At 41.1% G+C, this 20281-nt stretch overlaps 1 protein-coding gene across 1 annotated transcript in view; it reads right to left on the reverse strand.

Annotated features, from left to right (window-relative positions):
• The window catches only part of CSF3R (colony stimulating factor 3 receptor), a 45413-nt gene that overhangs the window by 23540 nt on the left and 1592 nt on the right, over positions 1 to 20281 (reverse strand). The window contains exons 3-7 of the mRNA XM_075850537.1: positions 10976 to 11251; positions 8404 to 8527; positions 8117 to 8307; positions 5691 to 5839; positions 1146 to 1299 (exon numbers count right to left, since the gene is read on the reverse strand). Of these exons, the coding sequence (XP_075706652.1) occupies positions 1146 to 1299; positions 5691 to 5839; positions 8117 to 8307; positions 8404 to 8527; positions 10976 to 11251 (894 nt within the window). The remainder of the gene's footprint in view (positions 1 to 1145; positions 1300 to 5690; positions 5840 to 8116; positions 8308 to 8403; positions 8528 to 10975; positions 11252 to 20281) is intronic.

Consider the following 20281-nt stretch of genomic DNA (forward strand, 5'->3'; position numbering starts at 1 on the left):
GGAAAATACATATATACTTGAAAAAGCTGAGAAGAGGATGACGAACAAAAAGATGGATGAAAAGTATTATAGGAATAATGGCTATGCCATTGAAGAGAAGTCTTAAAGGGGTTGTCCAGGCACGGATAACTGATGACCTATGCCGAAAGAAGTCGACCGGCAGATGACCGGATGTCCATGCCGAAAGCAGACAGCTGCTTTCACAGAATAGCGGACGAGCTGCAGTACTGCAGCTTTGCTCTTATTCAAGTAAATAGGAGCAGAGTTGCTGTTCTGCAGCATGGCTGCTATTCAGTGGTCGGAGCCATCTCCTTTTGGCTCTGAATACTGCATACCCCCACCGATCAAACACTAATAACCTGTCCTGTGAATAGGTCATCAGTTGTCCGTGCCTGGACAAACCTTTTAAAACTCTAAACTCACAATTGCAAAGGGTGAATCCACTGTGAACGTCTGTGACAAATCCGCAACAGAATTTACATGGTGCGGACGTGCTGATTTTAAAAGCCCATCCACATGCATTGTACTGTTAATTGCTGCAAATTTTCAGTGCAAAATCCTTACTTAAAGTGTAGCTAAACGTTCGACAAACTTCTAACATGTCATAGTGACATGTCAGAAGTTTGGATTGGTGGGGGTCCGAGCACGGAGACCCCCACCAATCGCTAGAACGAAGCAGCTGAAAAACTCGTGTGAGCGCTCAGCTGCTTCGTTTCTGTTTGGCTTTTTCGGGAATGCCGACGTATTGGAGTACGGGCTCATAGACTTTGTATTGAGTCCATACAACTATGCATTTATTTCCTGAAAATCCCGAACACACACGAAGCAGATGAGCGCTTCAGCTGCTTCGTTCTAGCGATTGGTGGGGGTCTCAGTGCTCGGACCCCCACCAATCCAAACTTCTGACATGTCACTATGATATGTCAGAAGTTTGTCGAACGTTTAGCTACACTTTAAAATCCATAGCACTGCCACAGCGTGTGAATTCTCCCTAAAACTAATAACTGCCAGGAGTCGAAGCTGACTGTTGGCACTCAGTAATAAGTAAAAGATTCTTACTTTGCAAGATTATTTTATGCTATGTTTTCAGTATCTACTAGAATAGACCAGTTTGATGACTATCTTTTCTCGACAAAAAGACTTACTTGTTTCTACAGTGGTAACGCTGGTTGTTGGTCCCCACTCACTCCACTGCCCGGTTAGATTTTTACGAATACAACGAATCTGGAAATCATATTTTGCACCACCTAAAAGGCCACACTGGTCCCTTGTTTTCACACCAACTGGTATCTCTACAGGCTAGAGACAATGAACATAGTTCAAAAAAGATTCCTTTACTATAGTGAAAACAAGTTATTTTATGTATTTTTTTCATGGATTTCTTTCCCGAAATTGAATATATTTTACTATATCAGATTAATTCTATAACTATTAATAGAGATTAAGTAGTAATAATTATCATTATAGCAGGATTCTTTAAGAAGACATTTACATATTGTGATGTGGAAGTAGGTTAAAGATAGTATTTTCCCAGATGAGTGATATAATTCTTTAGTCCCTTCCATACACATAATGGGGATATTCCATTTATGGAAACTAGTTGAAGGTGACATTAACCATAACAATCCACTGACTTGGACTCTTCATTCTTAAAGGGCTATTCCGGATTCAGAAAATTAATGTTATTTTTTGTATAATTAAAAGTTATACAATTTTCCAATATATTTTCTGTATTATCTCCTCACAGTTTTCAAGATCTCTGCTTGTTGTTATTCAGTAGGAATATTCATTGTTTACTTACAGTAGATAAAATGCTGTCCATGGTCATGTGATGGACACACAGGTGCAGGGATTGTTTGTGGGCGCAGCTCAGATATACACACTGTAACTGTAACGAGCTGTGCACCTATGTGTCTCTAACATGACCATGAAAAGAATGTTATCCACTGAAGGTAAACAATCAATGTTCCCACTGGATAACAACAAGCAGAGATCTTGAAAATCGTGAGGAATTAAATCAGGAAGTATATTATAAAATGTTATAACTTTTAATCATACAAAAAAATAACATTAATTTGCTCAAATTGGACAACCCCATTAACCTCTTAATAACCAGGCCTGAAAAGACCTTAATGTCCTGCTCCATTTTTCAGTTTTTGCCTCTAAGCCTTTCAGCAGCCATAACGTTTTGCTTTTTTCATTGACGTGGCTATATGAGGCCTTGTTTTATGCGGGAGAATTTTTCTTTTTTTTTTACTGTGTGGTTTGGGGGGGTAGAAAAAATTCACTGTGTAAGTTATATCATTTATTTTCTGCCGTGAATATAGGAAAAAGCGACTCTCTATATATTTTTTTTTTTTATCCCGTTCACGTTCCACGCAAAATAACCTGTTAGATTAATTCTTCGGGTTATTATAGTCGTGTGGATACCTAATATCTATAGGTTTTTTTGCTTTTCTGTAATGTATGGGCAATAAAATATATTTTATTGGGGACAAAGGGATAACTTTATTTACAACTTTATTTTTTACTTAAAATGTATTAGCATACTCTTGTAAACGGACTGCAGTGATCAAAGGCTTAAACAGCTGGGGTCGTAATTTTTTCCAATCCTAGATGTGTTCAGGAGGCTTTTCTAAGTTCAGGATATAGCTCATGCTTTGAGGATGAGTGCTCATCAGCCTCTTCTACAGCGACGCCAAAAGACATGACTGTAGACGAAGGATGTGCACCGCCTGCCGTCAAAAGACAGTGGGGGGTCACTAAGGAATTAAAGTAGTGGATACAAAACAAAGATTTAGATTTGATCTGTTTGTATGGAGAACACTAATATTACAAGAAAAAAGAAGAAATTATCTTTAAAAGGGTGTACTGACGCAGAACAATAAGTACGGTGCGACCTTTCATGATAAATAAATGATAACAAGGGAAATTAGCAAGCAGGCATGTGTTCAGAGCTATACTAAAAAGTTATTAATATATTTTATTTCATCCAATTAGAAAAATAGAAACATATTTTATTTGGTGATTCTACACATGATTACATAAATACAAATATACGATATAATAAAACGTCATCCCATGTATTTCATAACTACAAGGCCAAGTGAATAGAAATTCATAATTATATGCATAAATTAAATAGATATAATAAATACAATCAATTCCTATAGAGGTGGCCATAATAGTACTAGAGATCACGGATAAAGAGACTACAGAGGGACTGATTTCTAGTTCATGTAGGTGGTGAGCAGAAATGTGTAGGATCACCAGATAAAACATGGTTTCATTTTTCTACTTGGATGAAACAAAAAATATGAATTACTTTTTATTAAATCCCTGACTGAGTTCCTTGCTACATTCTTTTCGTATCCTAATCTCTGTTTTTTTTCAATAGTTATTATTACCACTAATATTACCATTGCAATTATTCTCATAAATAGTTCTCAAATTGTCCCGTCTAAGCCTAGATTATTTTAGTACATACGGAATTCTTTCTAAGCACATGACCGTAGATTTCATCCGTAATTATGGACCATAAATACGGACCCATTAATTTCTAAGGCTGACAGACACCTTCCCGTATATTTACGGGAAGGTGTCCGTGCCATAGAAAGGTTCCGCAAAAGATAGTAGATATTCAGGAAAACAGCAGCATAGCCATAAAAAAAATTTAAGTGGGAAAGGACAACTCCCCAAACATGGGTGGTGCACGCAGCAAAGAATCCCAGGTCCAAGAGAATCAATCAATATGCAATCAAAGAAAGGAACTGCAGCACTCAAGATAATCCAAAGAAGTGTATTTGATTTATTCACCAAGCAAAAAAACACTTGCAACGTTTCAACCCATGAATGGGTCTTTATCACCCTTCCTGGGTGTATTCCACTGCACATATACGATCGGATCCATGATCCACCTAATACACTAAATAATGATTTACAACTTTGGAGACCAAGTAGAAGTGCACCAAAGATTGCAGGGAGGTGGGATATCCTATGGCAGTGTTTCTCAATCCCTGAGGCGTGCCTCACTTGTGTGGTGGCAGCTATGGAGGTAGATTTGACAGAGTTTATCAAACGTTGCGCAGGCTTTTCTTTGACTGCAACAATTTCTCGTTTAGCATCAATATTGACTCTTTTTTTGTGCTTATTGTAGTGTTATATTGGGTTCAGGAGATAATTGAGAGTAAATTGAGATACATTTTTTTAACATTTTTAACTGTGGCATTGACTTTGCCCAATAGTAAGGCCCAGGCATCAGCATTTTCTGGCTGGTGAGGCCCCTTTAGAAACAAGTTGAGAAGCCTTGCCCTATACCGTACAGTAGTGTAACTGTCACATCACAGTCCAACTTCTTAGAAAATGACAACTCCTATTTAAAATAACATTTTTCATTGTTATGATTTTTGATGATCATTATTGCATCTTGATTATACATGTAAAATGTAAGCTGGTTGGAGATGAGAATCAAGAACCGCAAATCCACAATATTAATCAATAAACAGGAGGTTCTTAGTTAACATTTTGATCAAATTGTATAAGCCCACTTGTCACTTCATGGCGATCTCTGATAAGTAGGTCCCTACTCTATTGGTTGCAGCACCGCACTGCTGTGCTCACCACCACAATACCGCACCCGCAGAGGGAGCAACCCAGAGGCCCAGCAGCACCCCTGCTACCAGGCCAAGCCACCTTGGCTCTGGGCTACGTTCCCCCACAAGTGCAGCACCACAGCAACAGACACCACAATACAGCACCAAAACAAGTGAACAGATGGAATTAACTCTCTTGTTCATGTTCATTGATTAATATTGTGGATGTGCGGTCCTTGATTCTCCTCTCCAACCAACTTATTAATTAATTCTTTCCCTTTTTTGCAATTTCTGGTACCAGCACTCCATGCTTTTAACCCAGCTGATTTTAATTAAGGAATGACCTCATAAGTGGTTCTGCTCTTGTGTTCTCAGTTGGCCACTGGGGGCACATCTAAAGGTGAGTTCATGCCATCTGTTCACTTGTGGTGCGGTATGGTGGTGTCTGTTGCTGTGGTGCTGCACTTGTGGGGGAACGTAGCCTAGAGCCAAGGCGGCTTGGCCTGGTAGCAGGGCTGCTGCTGGGCTTTTGGGTTGCTCCCTCTGCGGGTGCGGTATTGTGGTGGCGGGCGCCGCTGTGCGGTGCTGCAACCAATAGGGTAGGGACCTACTTATCCGAGGTTGCCGTGAAGTGGCAGGTGGGCTTATACAATTTGATCAAAATGTTAACTAAGAACCTGCTGTTCATGTTCATTGATTAATGTTGTCGATGTGCGGTCCTTGATTCTCCTCTCCAACCAGCTTACTGCCATGTAATCGTGCTGGCAGATTCTATAACTGATCTCTTCTTTACTTCAATTATTACAGCAGTAAACTCAAATCTCAATCAGTGGCCAGCACATTGCAGCCATCTGCGTAATAAGGTGACCCCTATCCATCCTCCATATTTGTGGAGGAACTCTGTCTTGCCCAAAACCTCTTACAGGGCAGTTTATTTTTGTATAAGTACAAAGCTATTTGCTCTTCACTCTTATCATATGATAAACTTTTCTATTTTAGTGAGATGCATTGTACATTGTCAATGTTTTAAACTTGTGGGGACATGGAGTATTATTCACATTACCATAATAACATATTTGAGGAGAACCTAAGACTTACCCCAGTCCATTGCATCATTGTGGCCTGTTTGAAGTTAAGCTGACATCTCATTTCTGTTAAAAAGTCAGCTTTTTTCCCATATGTCCATTTTAATGTTACACAGTCCATATAAGATACAGCATCTTTAATTACTATTGGATCCAGCTTCACTGAAATACAAATACACAACTACAGAACATACCATTCAGGGATACATTTATTTAGCACAGAAGTATTTAATATGACGTATACGCAAGCAGGACTAGAATAAGGCCCCAGGGCAAAAGTATTTGGTGGGGGCCTCCCCTTCTTCCTCTAAATCCCAGACCCCTCCTGACCCATATCGCAACCACCTATAGGAGAGATGCTTGCACATGAGCGTAGCCCTTTATACTAAAGTTTATGGGAGTTGTTATGGAATTGCTAGGAGAGCGATTCCCTGAAGGCTGCTGGAGACTTCTGAGAGAGAACGTGCATATAAATCCGCAACCTCAAATCCGCCACAACTTTGATCAACAGAGTCTAAGTCTACTCTATGGTATTCGCCAGAGCCCACCGCAAGGCGGGATGGTTTCTGCTGCATAGAACCAAGGTTGTTTTATCAGAGTTCAATGTTGGATAAGAGGTGCAATGCAGGCAAACCTAAACAGGATAACTAGACAGTCAGAGGTTAAACAGAAAGTCCAAATAAATAAGCAAGTGGATGCCAGTTAAAGAATAGGTCAGAGCCAGCTGAGAGCAGATAATCCAAATCGGCAAACAAGGGGTTAACGAGAGACAAGCCAAGGTCAGTTTTCCAAGAAGTCCAAAAGTCAGAGGTATGGGGTTTAGTCAGAAGCTTGAACAAGACACCAGAAGGTAAGGTATGACTGAGTGGGAAGGACAGGTATACTAAACCAAATCTGATAGGCAGAAAGATAGAGTAAAGAGATAGGCTCAAGGAAAAACCAGAACCGCCCAGAAGCCAGAACAGCAGTCAAGGAGATCATTAAAGAAATAGGCATTTCCTAACAGGAGCTATGAAGATAGCCAAGCTAGTCACTGACTTCAAAAAAGAGCGTTAGGGTATGTTCACACGGCAACGTAAAGTACGTCTGAAATTACGGAGCTGTTTTCAGGCGAAAACAGCTCCTGAATTTCAGACGTAATTGCTCATACTCGCATTTTTCGCGGCGTCCATTACGGACCTAATTGGAGCTGTTTTTCAATGGAGTCAATGAAAAACGGCTCCAATTATGTCCCAAGAAGTGACATGCACTTCTTTGAGGCGGCCGTCTTTTTACGCGCCGTCTGTTGACAGCGGCGTGTAAAAAAAAAGCCCCTCTGACAAGAACACCGTAAGACCCATTGAATTCAATGGGCAGATGTTTGCAGATGCTTTGGAGCCGTTTTTTCGGCCGTAATTCCAGGCGTAAAACGCCTGAATTACGTTAGTAAAAAGGGCATGTGAACATACCCTTACACTCATGATTCTCAATCGCTTCTCGGTTGGACATGATTGCCAAAGGGGATCTCTGTTTTTCTGAGAGGTCGGGGTCCCAGAGGTTAGCAGTGTATACACTATTCATAAAAATAGTGACTGAAAGGAGGTTAAATATAAAATACTGGTCCCCATAGAAAACTTTGAATGGTTAAATTATGGGGCCCTTTTAAATTTTGCTACAGTCCTTGTCTCCTCGGTGTAGGTTCCTAGGTAACAAATACCAACTTAAAGTTTCATTACATTTAACACATAGATATGAGACAGATAGATATGAGATAGATAGGCTGGGAGGGTGGGTGGTAGAAGCCCTCCTTATTATCTGGCTATTATTATCTATACTTTATGTATGGCTGATATATTCCATTGTAGTAGAGAATCTATGTATATTGGCCCCAATCCCCAATGGGTATCCAGGTATAGGTCACCCTGGCACATATGTATGAATGTACCAACCACTGACAGTTTAGAAATCGCTTATTTACAGTATGACCATTTGACATCTTTACAAACATTAGAGACAGTGCCTGCATCTTCTATGGAGCTCATGGAAAACCCAGCTCAGGTTGGCTCAATACCCTTTAGACATGGGCAATATGAACCTACACAGGGCTCCCTTTCGCTCAACTAGTAACAATGTTGAACTGACCCACTACATGGATCCATGGCAACTATGTTAAAAAAGCTGGTGTTGTGGTATGAAGTTGGCGAGGTATATATTTAATGTTTGCTATGAAGGACCTTACAATGAAACACTACTCTAAAAGTGTTACGCTAGAAATATTCTATTCTAGATAATAGATTTCTGTAGCAGCAATGTTCGTATATTGCAAGCTTTCAAAATCTAGGTTTTAGGAATGGTCATGCATATGAATTGTGCTTTTGCTGCCATTTTGTTATGCGTTATCCACAATATTTAGACTGTATGATAAAATATATAGCCATTGTCCTAATAAGAAGAATGTACCTTCATCTAGTGGGTGCAGACAAAGAAGGGATGAGGTAGCAGATCCGACCTTATTTTCCACCATAACTCGTACAGCCAGTTCCCCATAATTGGTAAAATAATCACGAGAAATAATACAAAAATGGTTTTCCTTTGTGGGATTACATATATAGTCACTATCTTTCACTGGAGTTCTACATTTGTTCTTGGCTCTGTAATAGACAACAATAATAATTTATACAAATTACCCTAAAAGCGAACCAAACAGTTACAAATAGAGAATATCGGTTCCTAGTCTTAAATATTACTTAAAAGTTGACATTGTAACATTTTCTTCCAAGAGGGAGTCGTTCTGGAGTTGCCATGTGCAGTTCACAATGTTTTTTGAAATGTTCATTAAGCAGGTGATGTTGGTCGGTGGAGTTGGGCGGACTGTAAAATAGTGAAATTGTTGACATAAGTGATATATGACATATTATACTTCATGGTCCTCCTGTATGGAGCAACTTTATTTTTACTTTATTAACAACTTTACATATTTAATTTGCTCAAAAAATTAAAATTGCTCATTTAGGCCTTTAAGCCTTTAAGCCTGGTCAGGGGTTTCCCTGAACACAGTGGCAAGACTTGTCACTTTTACATCAGAGATAGCAAACAAATTCTAGCCTGCTTAACCCATTCGCGCAAATGGGCATACCATTACATCCTAATTGCAGCCTTTTTCTGCAATAGGACGTAATGGTATGCCCGGCCAATTAACCCCTTATATTCAATGGTCAATGTCAATCCTAGCATCTAATTGGCTTCAGAGGAAGGGAGCTCCCTCTGTCACCCCATCAATGCCCCGCCATGCATATATGGGGCACCAATAGGTTGCCATGGCCCCTGGAGGACTAAGAAAGGTAAAACAGTCAACACATTTACAGATTTAACAATGTGTAGCTCTATATTTGTTTCATTATTTCTTATTATACTTATTTTATATAGATTTTTTACACTTATATTTCACTATGCAAGTCTCTTGGCTCCTCCTCAGACGCTTTTATTTTTTTTTATTTTTGTCCCCCTCTAATACTGGAGCAATCTTACATTGCTCAAACATTACTATATCTTCCATCAGCACAACCTGTTTAGAGAAACTGCTGGGATAGGTCTCTGCACTTATAAGCAACTACCACTATTGTGACCATAGTAACTTGATGGACCATGTGTCTTTTTTCAACCGTACTAACTATGGAACTATGTAACCGCAAGTGTGACCAACTTGGGCTGGGGTTTAATTGTGAGGGAAATAATACAACAAATGTCATAGAATTGAAAGTGGTTTCACTTTACTGTTAGAATGCAGTCACACGCAGCAGATTTTATTGCAGAAATGTCTACGATAATTTCCATTGGTTGTTCCTGCAAACAGGTGCATTTATTGTTGCATGCATCCATGCACCTGCTGTAGAAACAATCACATTCAGATAAATGGAATTGATTTTCAATCGCAGAAATTTCTGCAACAAAACCTGCAATGTGTGACTTATAATGATGTATTACCAGATGAAACAATTTAATCATAGTCAAAGGTTAAACATCACATAAAAGGTGCACCAATAAAAAAATAAATTTTTTATTATTTTTTTTAACTTAATTTGAGCTGTCGTTGGTACAAAATAAAGAGGAGCTCCATCTGAACTCCTATTTCAACCTACTGTATATAAGTATATATAAAACTCTGTTTATCCAAAAATCTAATATGGCAGTTAGGGCATGACCACACATGGCGGAATTCCTCCGCAACTGTCCGCATCAATGCCGCACAGAATCTGCGTTGCAGATTCTGCAGCGGATCTGCACAAAATGTGCAGAAAATTGATGCGGACTGGCCGCTGCGGACTGCAGGAAAAGTGCTTCTCTTCTCCCTATTCAGTGCAGGATAGAGAGAAGGGACAGCACTTTCCCTAGTGAAAGTCAAATAAATTCATACTTACCGCCTGTTGTCTTGGTGACGCGTCCCTCTTTCGGCATCCGGCCCGACCTCCCTGGATGACGCTCCAGTCCATGTGACCGCTGCAGCCTGTGCTTGGCCTGTGATTGGCTGCAGCCGTCACTTACACTGAAACGTCATCCTGGGAGGCCGGACTGGAGACAGACGCAGGGAGTTCTCGGTAAGTATGAACTTATATTTTTTTTTACAGATACATGTATATTGGGATCGGTAGTCACTGTCCCGGGTGCAGAAACAGTTACTGCCGATCGCTTAACTCTTTCAGCACCCTGGACAGTGACTATTTACAGACGTCTCCTAGCAACGCTCCCGTCATTACGGGAGCCCCATTGACTTCCTCAGTCTGGCTGTAGACCTAGAAATACATAGGTCCAGCCAGAATGAAGAAATGTCATGGTAGTAAAAACAATACGCTCCGCAGCACACATAAGATCTGCGGACTTCATTGCGGAATTTTGACTCTCCATTGAAGTCAATGGAGAAATTCCGCCATGAGTCCGCAACCAGTCCGCCACTGCTCCGCAACAGACAGAGCATGCTGCGGACACCAAATTCCGCTCCGCAGCCTATGCTCCGCAGCGGAATTGTACGCATCGTGTAAACGAACACTGCTAAATTAAAGTGAAAGTCAATGGAGAAACGGCTCCGCTGCGGATTAACGCTGCGGAGTGTCCGCAGCGGAATTTAAGTGAAATTCCGCTATGTGTGAACCCGCCCTAAGAGATAGAGAAAAGTAGGGTATGGGTAATGCAAGACTCTTGCTCCATCTCTGCCCTTAATTCAATGCCAGTTTTGCCTTGAGCTGAAGACTATAGTAATTTGCTGACAGCATTCCATTTCTTAGGTGAAGAACCTCTTTAAATCTGTATTAAAATAAAACTCACATCCAGCCTTAATGGTAATTTGATCCACGAGCTGAAGTCCATCACTATTGTTAACGTAGCACTGAAGCAATCCTAAGGTCTTGTTGAAGCTTGTAAAGTACACTGAACTTGTGCCCGCTTGACTATTGTATAGATTGCTTGGAATTAAATCATTATCAATTTTCCAAATCACTTCAAATGTCTCATTTCTTAAGTAAGGGCAGTCACAGGAAGCCGACAGAGGAGAACCAATTTGAATAACTGAAGAAGCTACAGAAATGTGACAGGACTGGACACCTATAAAAGGAGATGATACAATATGATTACTGTATGGTAATTAAAAAAAGTGCATTCTGAACCCAGGAAAACATTAAAATAAGCACAAAAGGAATCAGTTAAGTTATTAATCCAGAGATTTGTTCAACCAAAGAAAGGACTGTGCATCTTATAATTACTTCTGTGAAAACTGCCTCCCCAACTGTGCCAGAGGATACACACTCGACAGGTCGAGTTCCTGTATCTTAGAGTGAGGGACAGAAAACATCATCACATAAGTCCTCTGAGAGGACAAAAGTTGGAGAAACTGTCCCAATTCTGGCCAATTAGGTGATATACAGGAACCTTAGCTATATAACCAACATCCATATATACAGGAGCAGATAGAGAGTAACAGGCTCCTTCTGGTTGGGATGTTCAAGTATGTGAGATCTACTGTTGTGTCCCTGTGAAAAAGGGATGATCAACCATGATGGTGATTAGAGAAGGTTATGGAGAACTGTCTTAAAGGGTTTGTCTTCTTTCAGCAAATTGATGTTATTTTTTGTATAATTAAAAGTTATATAATTTTTCCAATATATTGTATGTATTAATTCCTTACAGTTTTCAAAAATCTCTGCTTGCTGTTATTCAGAAGGAACATTCATTGTTTATTTCCAGTGGATATAATTCTGTCCATGGTCATGTGATGGACACAGGTGCTGGGATCGTTTGAAGACAAAGCTCTGATACACATACTGTAAATGTAATGATCCCAGCACTTGTGTGTACATCACATGACCATGGATAGAATTCTATCCACTTTAGCAAACAATGAATGTTCATACTGAATAACTTTAGGCTGAAATCTTGAAATCCGTGAGAAATTAATACAGAAACTATATTGGAAAACTGTTTATTATACAAAAAATAGCATTAATTTTCTGAAACTAGACAACACCTTTAAGTCACCCAGCCAACTTATAACAAGAATATATATACACTTCAATGCTCTATCCTCCTGCCTCCCCCTCTCAATGTCAATGGCAGTCTGCAAAAATGAGTGTTTTTTTCTGCCGTACGTAGCGTCCGGCAGAAAACATCACCTTTATTCTCCCGGAACTTTGCACTGCGCTAGGGATGCACGATGCATCGAAACTTCGATACTATTTTGTTACCGTACACACTCAAATGTTTCAATACGGTTATTTCATGTATTTTGACACTAAGCTGTGCGGCCGCACAGCTTAGTATAGTAATACATGAATGTATGAGAGCGAGGCTGCGGCTGTGTGATACAGCCATTGCCCCGATCCTGAGTACTGACAAGTGCGCGCGTGGTCAGCATAAAGTGATGTGGCCGGCACTGCACTAATGAGCAGCAGTACTGAAGACAGAACAATGTGGGCGCACTGCAAAACACCCCCATGCTCTGTCTTCGGTGCCTGCGCCGCCGCTCATTAGTGCAGCGCCAGCCACATCACCTCATGCTGAACGCGCGTGCACTTGTTGTCAGGAGCGGAGCAATAGCTGTATTATACAGCTTTAACGGCGGAGATCAGAGAAACCTCACATCTCTGCCGTTATTCCTCTGAATGCTGCGATCAAAGCTGACCGCAGTATTCAGGGGAAAATGAGAAGGGGGATGCCCTATGGATCGTGTCACAGGGAATTCCCGTGACATGATCGAGGGCCATACCATATATGGACAGACAGACCAGGTTCCATCAAAGGACCCCAGGGCTGTTTTACCATATTTCCTGTTGTTAGGGCATACTTAGGTATGTCCTAACAATTGCCTATGTACAATCACTACAAAGGCTAATGTACTTGCATACAGATATATGCCAGTACATTGACGTTTAAAAATTAAAAAGTAAATTAACCCCATCATACCTCACCCATTAACCCAATGTTGTTTATTATGACTGAGGCACATGATGGAGTTAATTACTATTAATGTGAGGCACGTGGAGGTTTAAAATTCATGACACCACCTGCCTCATATCAGAAAATGGAAGAACTTTTTTTACAATTATTATTGTTGGCAAAAATATCGTTTTGGTATCGAGTATCGCAATACTACACGAAGTATCGGTATCAAAGTCCGAATTCTGGTATCGTGACATCCTTACACTGCGCATGTGCCATAATGTACATGCGCAGTGCAAAGGCCGCGGCCTGGCATATTTTCAGGTTCTGCTTGACAGCGGAGTCTGAAAATATGCTGCCAAGTGAGGTCAGTGCCTGGAGTGGACCAATCCAGTCATCTGACCTCACGTCAGCGACATGAGGTCAGTTGATTCAGGTCAGGTGACTGGACTGGTCCACTCCCGGGCCGTCACCGAACCCAGTAAGAAGAGGACCTCCGTCGCATGACGTCCTCGGTGAGTCACGTCAGGCAGAGCGAAGAGTGGGAGCGGTAAGCTACCACTACCGCACTTTGCTATGTTTGCAGTGTGGAGCTATTTACAAGGTGGGGGGCTGTGTGGAGACATTCACAAGGGGGGCTGTGTGGAGCTATTTACAAATGGGGCTGTGTGGTGCTATTAACAAGGGGGGCTGTGTGGTGCTATTTACAAGGGAGGCTGTGTGGAGCTATTTACAAGGGGAGGCTGTGTGGAGCTATTTACAAGGGGGGCTTGTGTGGAGCTATTTACAAGGGGGGCTATGTGGAGCTATTTACATGGGGGGCTGTGTGGTGCTATTTACAAGGGGCAGTGTGGTTCTATTTACAAGGGGGGATGTGTGGAGCTATTTACAAGGGGGGCTGTGGTGCTATTTACAAAGGGGGGCTGTGTGGAGCTATTTACAAGGGGGGCTGTGGTGCTATTTACAAACGGGGGCTGTGTGGAGCTATTTACAAGGGGGGCCTGTGTGGAGCTATTTAGAAGGGGGGGCTCTGTGGAGCTATTTACAAGGGGGTGCTGTGTGTGGCTCTATCTACAGGGGACACGAAGGGGGCACAGTTACTGAGGGGGCACTTTTATTGTGTTGAGCACTAAGGGATCATTATTAATGTCTGGGGCACTGTGGATTACGAATTTGTTTAGAGAATGGTGCTGGAAAAGCGAGAAATCAACATGTCTGTGTGTTAAATCCTGCAGAGACAAGTCGTGGCTGGAATAAGTCATCATAACGGTCTGGGCCAGATGGAGAAAAAAAGGGAAAATGAATGACTAATCAGAGAAAACATCACCTGAGTTAGCGGGGGAAAGCTACAAGCGAAGCTGTGATTGGTGAGTTACTCCTAGCACACTCCGCAGTGCACAGGCAATGATTTTGTAATGTGTCCGTAAAAATTTTGGTCTGTCCGTGATTTTTAGCTCAGTTGTCCAGAAATTACTGAAGTGGAGGTTGGCAACCCTGTAGCTCCACCGGAGCATTCCATTAATTGAAACAGAAAATACAGAATTGTTCTATAGTATAGTTTCTTAAAGGTAGTCTGTCAACAGGTTTTTCTGAGGGCAGTATAAAGTAGTGACAGAGACCCGGATTCCATCGCTGTATTACTTATCAATGATCAGTACTTTTTATGAAAATCACTTTATCTTCCGCAGCTTTAATACTGTGCTTAGAGAGAATGCTACCAATCAGCTGCAGGTAGGCGTGGCTCACGGAGCTCATGAATATCGGGGACTACATAGCGTGCTCTTTGTAGTCCTCAATATTCATGAGCTGCGGCTAGCCTCACCCACCTGCCACTCATTGGCAGCTCTCTCCCCATAGTGTGAATAGGGAGAAAGACATTAATTATCAACAGGAGGGCAGGAATAGCCGCAACTCATAAATAAGGAGATAAAGAGAATTTTATAAAAACTGCTGATTATTGTAAAGTAAGTAATACAGTGATGAATCTAAAAGATCCAGAGGGTAAACTGGAGTATGTAATAGCCAAAAGTCTGACTTTTTTTCTGGTCTTGAAATTTATTGGGCGAAATCCTCGCTGTTATTCCTTGATAAAAGGAATGTAATACTACAAAATAAAATAAAAGTGATCTATCCGGGTCAAAAATTTTAATATAGCGGTGTTGCTATCAGTGTGTGAAGAGTGGGAGAAGAGGGTTGCATTGACAATCCAACACTATGGGCAGCACTTTGAACACATTTTATAAGTGGTCAGAAACTTGTAAATAACTCATGAAAGAATAAAATAACATTAAAACCAAGCACACCTTTGTTTTTCTTGTGAAATTCTCGATAAGTTTGATGTGTCACGTGACCCTCTTCCCATTGAAAAAACTAAAGTTGGATACAAAATGGCCGACTTCAAAATGGCCGCCATGGTCAACACCCAGCTTGAAAAGTTTCCCCCCTCCCATATACTAATGTTCCACAAACAGGAAGTTAATATCACCAACCATTCCCATTTTATTTAGGTGTATCCATATAAATGGCCCACCCTGTATATAAAAAAAAAATATTAGCAGAGCCTCATTAAACAGGAATCACCAATTGATACAATTTAATATAATTCACAGACTTTATTTTACTCTGGTGTTCCTGAATAGAATTGATTAAAAAAATATTGTCTAACTGTCCCAGATGTGGGGTAGTGGAGGCCGACTATATGCACATCCTTTGGAGCTGCTCGGCAGTTGTAAAATTCTGGGAAGCAATTTTTAAAGAAATTTCGGACCGTTTGGAAGTGGATATTCTTTACTCTCCCTAATTAGTATTACTGGGAGATGATTCTGCTTTAAATGTAGAAAAACACGGTTTAATAAAGTTACTGTTTATCGCTAAACTTAAAGGGGTTGTCCGAGATATATTTTTATTTTAAAGTTAAACACACAATGCACACATTAAGTATTCCCTAATATACTTACCTGTGCAATCTTGCTTCTGTTCTCCGTTCTGGCAGCTCTTTTCTGCCGATCACATGTCTTCTGACGTCACGTTTTCTTCCTCCTCCACTGTCGTGTCGTGTCCCGATCACATGGTCTCGCCCCAGCGAGACCTCGGATGGGACACGACACGTCACTGGAGACGTGACGTTTCTGCGCGTGCCCGCCCGCCCAGCCTATGCATCTTTTCACTGTGAACGCGCCTATGCATGTTCACAGTGAAAAAAGTGAAGAGGGACGGCACCCGCGGACTAGAAAGGTACAGTGACCTCTGTACTTTTAGTTCTTCCCCTATCAAAGCCTACACATAGTAGGCTTTGATAGGGAATTATACAACACTATGCAGCACACGGGTCGCATGCAGCCCTTGAGGCTGTTATCTGCGGCCCGCGGGACACCGTACACTGTTTAACAACTGGTTCCCGACCGCTGGCTGTATTTTTACGGCCAGCGGTCAGGGTCCTTAAAACCCGAGCTATAGACTTTCTACGGCTCGGGTTTTAACTTGCTGCCCGCGCGATCGGGCAGCTGTATGTCGGGTCTCCGGCTGTCAGTGACTGCCGGGGACCCTGAGGAGAAGACAGAAGCAGCTTTAGCTGCTTCTGTCTTCTCCGATGTCTTTTTACACAGCGCTCAATGAACGCTGTGTATAGGAATAGAGACAGCGGCCCCGCGGCGCTGTCTCTAGTCCTCCCGGTATCATGTGACTGGTCACATGATCACCGGGTGCCGTTAGTGGCAGACTGCTGCTGGGTCTTACTAGACCCAGCACAGCCCTATTAGTGACAATCGTCACTATGAGAGGGCTGATTTCCCCTGTAACTGGGGCTGCTGTGCAGCTCCAGTTACAGTGGAAAAACATGGTGTAAAAGAAAGAAAAAAAACATATAACGTTCCCCAAAGGTCTTTTCTGACCTTTGGGGGACAGACCATAGTAATAAAAAAATAATAAAGTAAAGTGCAAAAAAAAATACAATAATAAATACACATAAAATACCCACCCCAATAAAATACCGTTCCCCCCGCCAATCATTGTTGTAACGCTAGCGCTGACCCAATTACCCTAATATAGACATGTAATATATTAAAATTTACGGTAGACAATGACGATCACAAATAAAAGGTCTATTTTAGGGTAAAACTATGTTATTACCAAAAAAAAATAGCTGAAACGTAAAAAAGCTTTTTTTTTACTAATATTTTCAAACTTTATGAAAGAAAATTCTAAAATGCCAAAAAAGGTGTGTATAAAAATGATAAAAAAAAAGAAACCTGCATTGTCTACGGAAAAAACGTCGCAAAAATCACGTCGTTAGCCCAACAAATAAAAAAGTTATAGCCATTTAACTAACACGTGCTAAAAATGGCTAAACGGTGTCTGGTCCTGAAGGCGCAAAATAGCCCGGTCCTGAACTAGATAAGATCTTCTGGGGTCCTGTATCTAAGCCTACATTGTTAGGGTATGTTCACACGAGGGCGTCCATAACGGCTGAAATTACGGGGATGTTTCCGCCTGTTTTTTTTTTAAGCGGAAACAGCGTAGCAAAACTTGTAAAAAACGGCCCGAAAATGCGTACCATTGATTTCAATGGGAGGCGTCGGCGTCTTTTTCCCGCGAGCAGTAAAACTGCCTCGTGGGAAAAAGAAGCGACATGCTCCATCTTCGGGCGTTTACACCTCTGACCTCCCATTGACTTCAATGGGAGGCAGAGAAAGCGTATTTCCGTTGTTTTATGCCCGCGGCGCTCAATTGCCGTGGGCGAAAAACATGACGGAAAACGACGTGAAAAACGCAGCAAAAAAAGCCGCAAAAACAACGCCAAAAAGGCTACGATAAACGCCGCGATAAACATCGCAAATAAAGCCGCGAAAAAAGAGGCAAAAAACGCCACGAAAAACGATAGGAAAAACGCCATGAAAGACGCAACGAAACGCAGAAAAAAAACCGCAAACAGCGACGCAAAAAAAAGAGGCGAAAAACGACGCAAAAAAGGCTACGATAAACGCCACGGAAAACGTTGCGAAAAACATCGCGGAAAAAGCAGCAAACAAAGAGGCAAAGAACGCCGTGAAAAACTACTGGGAAAACGCCACGAAAGACGCAACGAAAAACGCAGCAAAAATAGCCGCAAACAACGATGCAAAAAAAGAAACGATACGAAAAAGGCTACGATAAACGCAACGGAAAACACAGCAAAAAAAGACGCAAACAAACAAGCAAAAAATGCCAAGATAAACGAAGCGAAAAACGGCCCGAACAAAGCGGCAAACAAAACCGCAAACAGCGCACAAAAAACTCCGGGAAAAATGACGCAAAAATCAACGTGCAGGGAGAGGTAAATCTGCCGCAAACTTCAAGACGGAATTTTGAGGCAGATATTCCTCCGGCAAAAAAACTCTGTGTGAACATAGCCTTAGTGGAGAGAGACGTGAGATAGAGGAGGGTGGGCGAGGGTTAGGGTGAGGGTGGACGAGGGTGAGGGGAGACACGAAGAGGTTTATAGACCTGAAAAGAGAAATAAAACATAATGGGGGGAGAACATTTGCTCACCATCCTTCAAGAATGTCAGCAAGGAGACAATCCAGTGAAGGAGGTCAGCGGGGAGGAGCAGGGACAGCTCACGTGAACTCTTGGAAGCTACGTGCACGCTCATTGCAGCCTGCAATGAGCGTGCACGGGAAAAAAGTTTCATAACAAGGAAAGATCAACAAACCAGAGCTGAACTGCATGTAAACAAACTGTGCTAAATTCAAAGAAGAAATGTGCTAAGTAGATTTTTTTTTAAAAATAATGCTTTATTTAGGTTGTCTGTATAAGGGGTAATATATGACACAGTTTTTGAAAAAATGTTGGTATCTCGGACAACCCCTTTAAGATTGTCAGAAAATGGATCTCTAACACTCCTCTGGCTGTAGAAGCATGGATCCATATTGTGAAAACAATCACAAGATGAGAAAAACAAAATAATAACAGTACCGTCTGGACTAATGTTAAAAATAGTTTCTGGGGCCAATGGCAGTGATTCTATTTCTGAGCACTTTTTAGTAATTTTGTGTAGTTTGATTCCACGCCCATCCTGGGATGGGTAAGGGTGTGTGGGGATTGGGTGGGCTGGATTTTAAGGGTAGTGGTAAAAGCTTTAAAAGTCATATTGTGTTATAAAGAATGTATTGTAATACTTCGTTTTAAAAACGATTGTAGTCTTGTTAAAATTTCACATTGTGTTGAATAAAAAAATAAATAAAAAAAAAAGTAATACAGTGATGAAATCAGGGTCTCTGTCACTACTTTATGCAGCTCTCAGATAGGGCAACATAAACTTGGTGACAGGTTTTCTTTAATAGTGGACCGTGTAGCATAGCTCTACAATAAATATTTAACAAATAACTTAAAGGGGTTATGTGGAGACCGATAATTATTAGCACTGTACTCACTGCAGTATGTGAGTACACTACTAATGTACATTGCGGTCCCCCGTCGCACTGATTATGAGGTTTTAATAGATGTTTACAACGCTGGCTGGGAACCGGTAAACTATAAAAATCTATTAAAATCTCATAATCAGCACGACAGGTGACCGGAATGTATACTAGCAGTTTGCTCATATACTGCAGTGAGTACACTGCGAATACTTTTTGGTACCTACATAACCATTTTAACTAAATTAAATAACTTACAAATAAAAATGGATTGTAAGTTGTTTTTTTTCTAAAAAGATAAATTTACCCACATAAGCAATACTAAGGAGCCAATACAAAGTCACTATACTTACTATACTAATGCAGTCTAAGGCCTCATACATACAGCAGAGAGATGTGCATGGAGACTGTGAGGTGGCACACAGATTCCTTACAGTTCCCTACTAGGCACTTCATGTTACGCCATATCATTTTCTTCTGGCAGACTCCACATTAATCTGAGAGAAAAAAAAGTTCAGTATACCTCAGTATGAAATTGGAGGCATACAGTATGGGTCCATACTGGGCCTTTTTCTTTTACTCCCAGATTACATAAGAAGAGGTGCGACATTATTATTTTGAGGCTATGGTAACAATGTTACCTGCAGTTGTTTTACATTCTATCCAATAATGCCCTACATGTTTGAAGGCGATGCAGAACATTGCATTTTTAGATGACATTTGTTTTTTCTGTCATGCCAACGGCACTGTATGGTGATATTGTTGGAGCCATATTTCCCACATATTTTTGTTACAGTATCTCCTC

Source organism: Rhinoderma darwinii, chromosome 2, assembly GCF_050947455.1.
Source record: "Rhinoderma darwinii isolate aRhiDar2 chromosome 2, aRhiDar2.hap1, whole genome shotgun sequence".
NCBI lineage: Eukaryota > Metazoa > Chordata > Amphibia > Anura > Rhinodermatidae > Rhinoderma > Rhinoderma darwinii.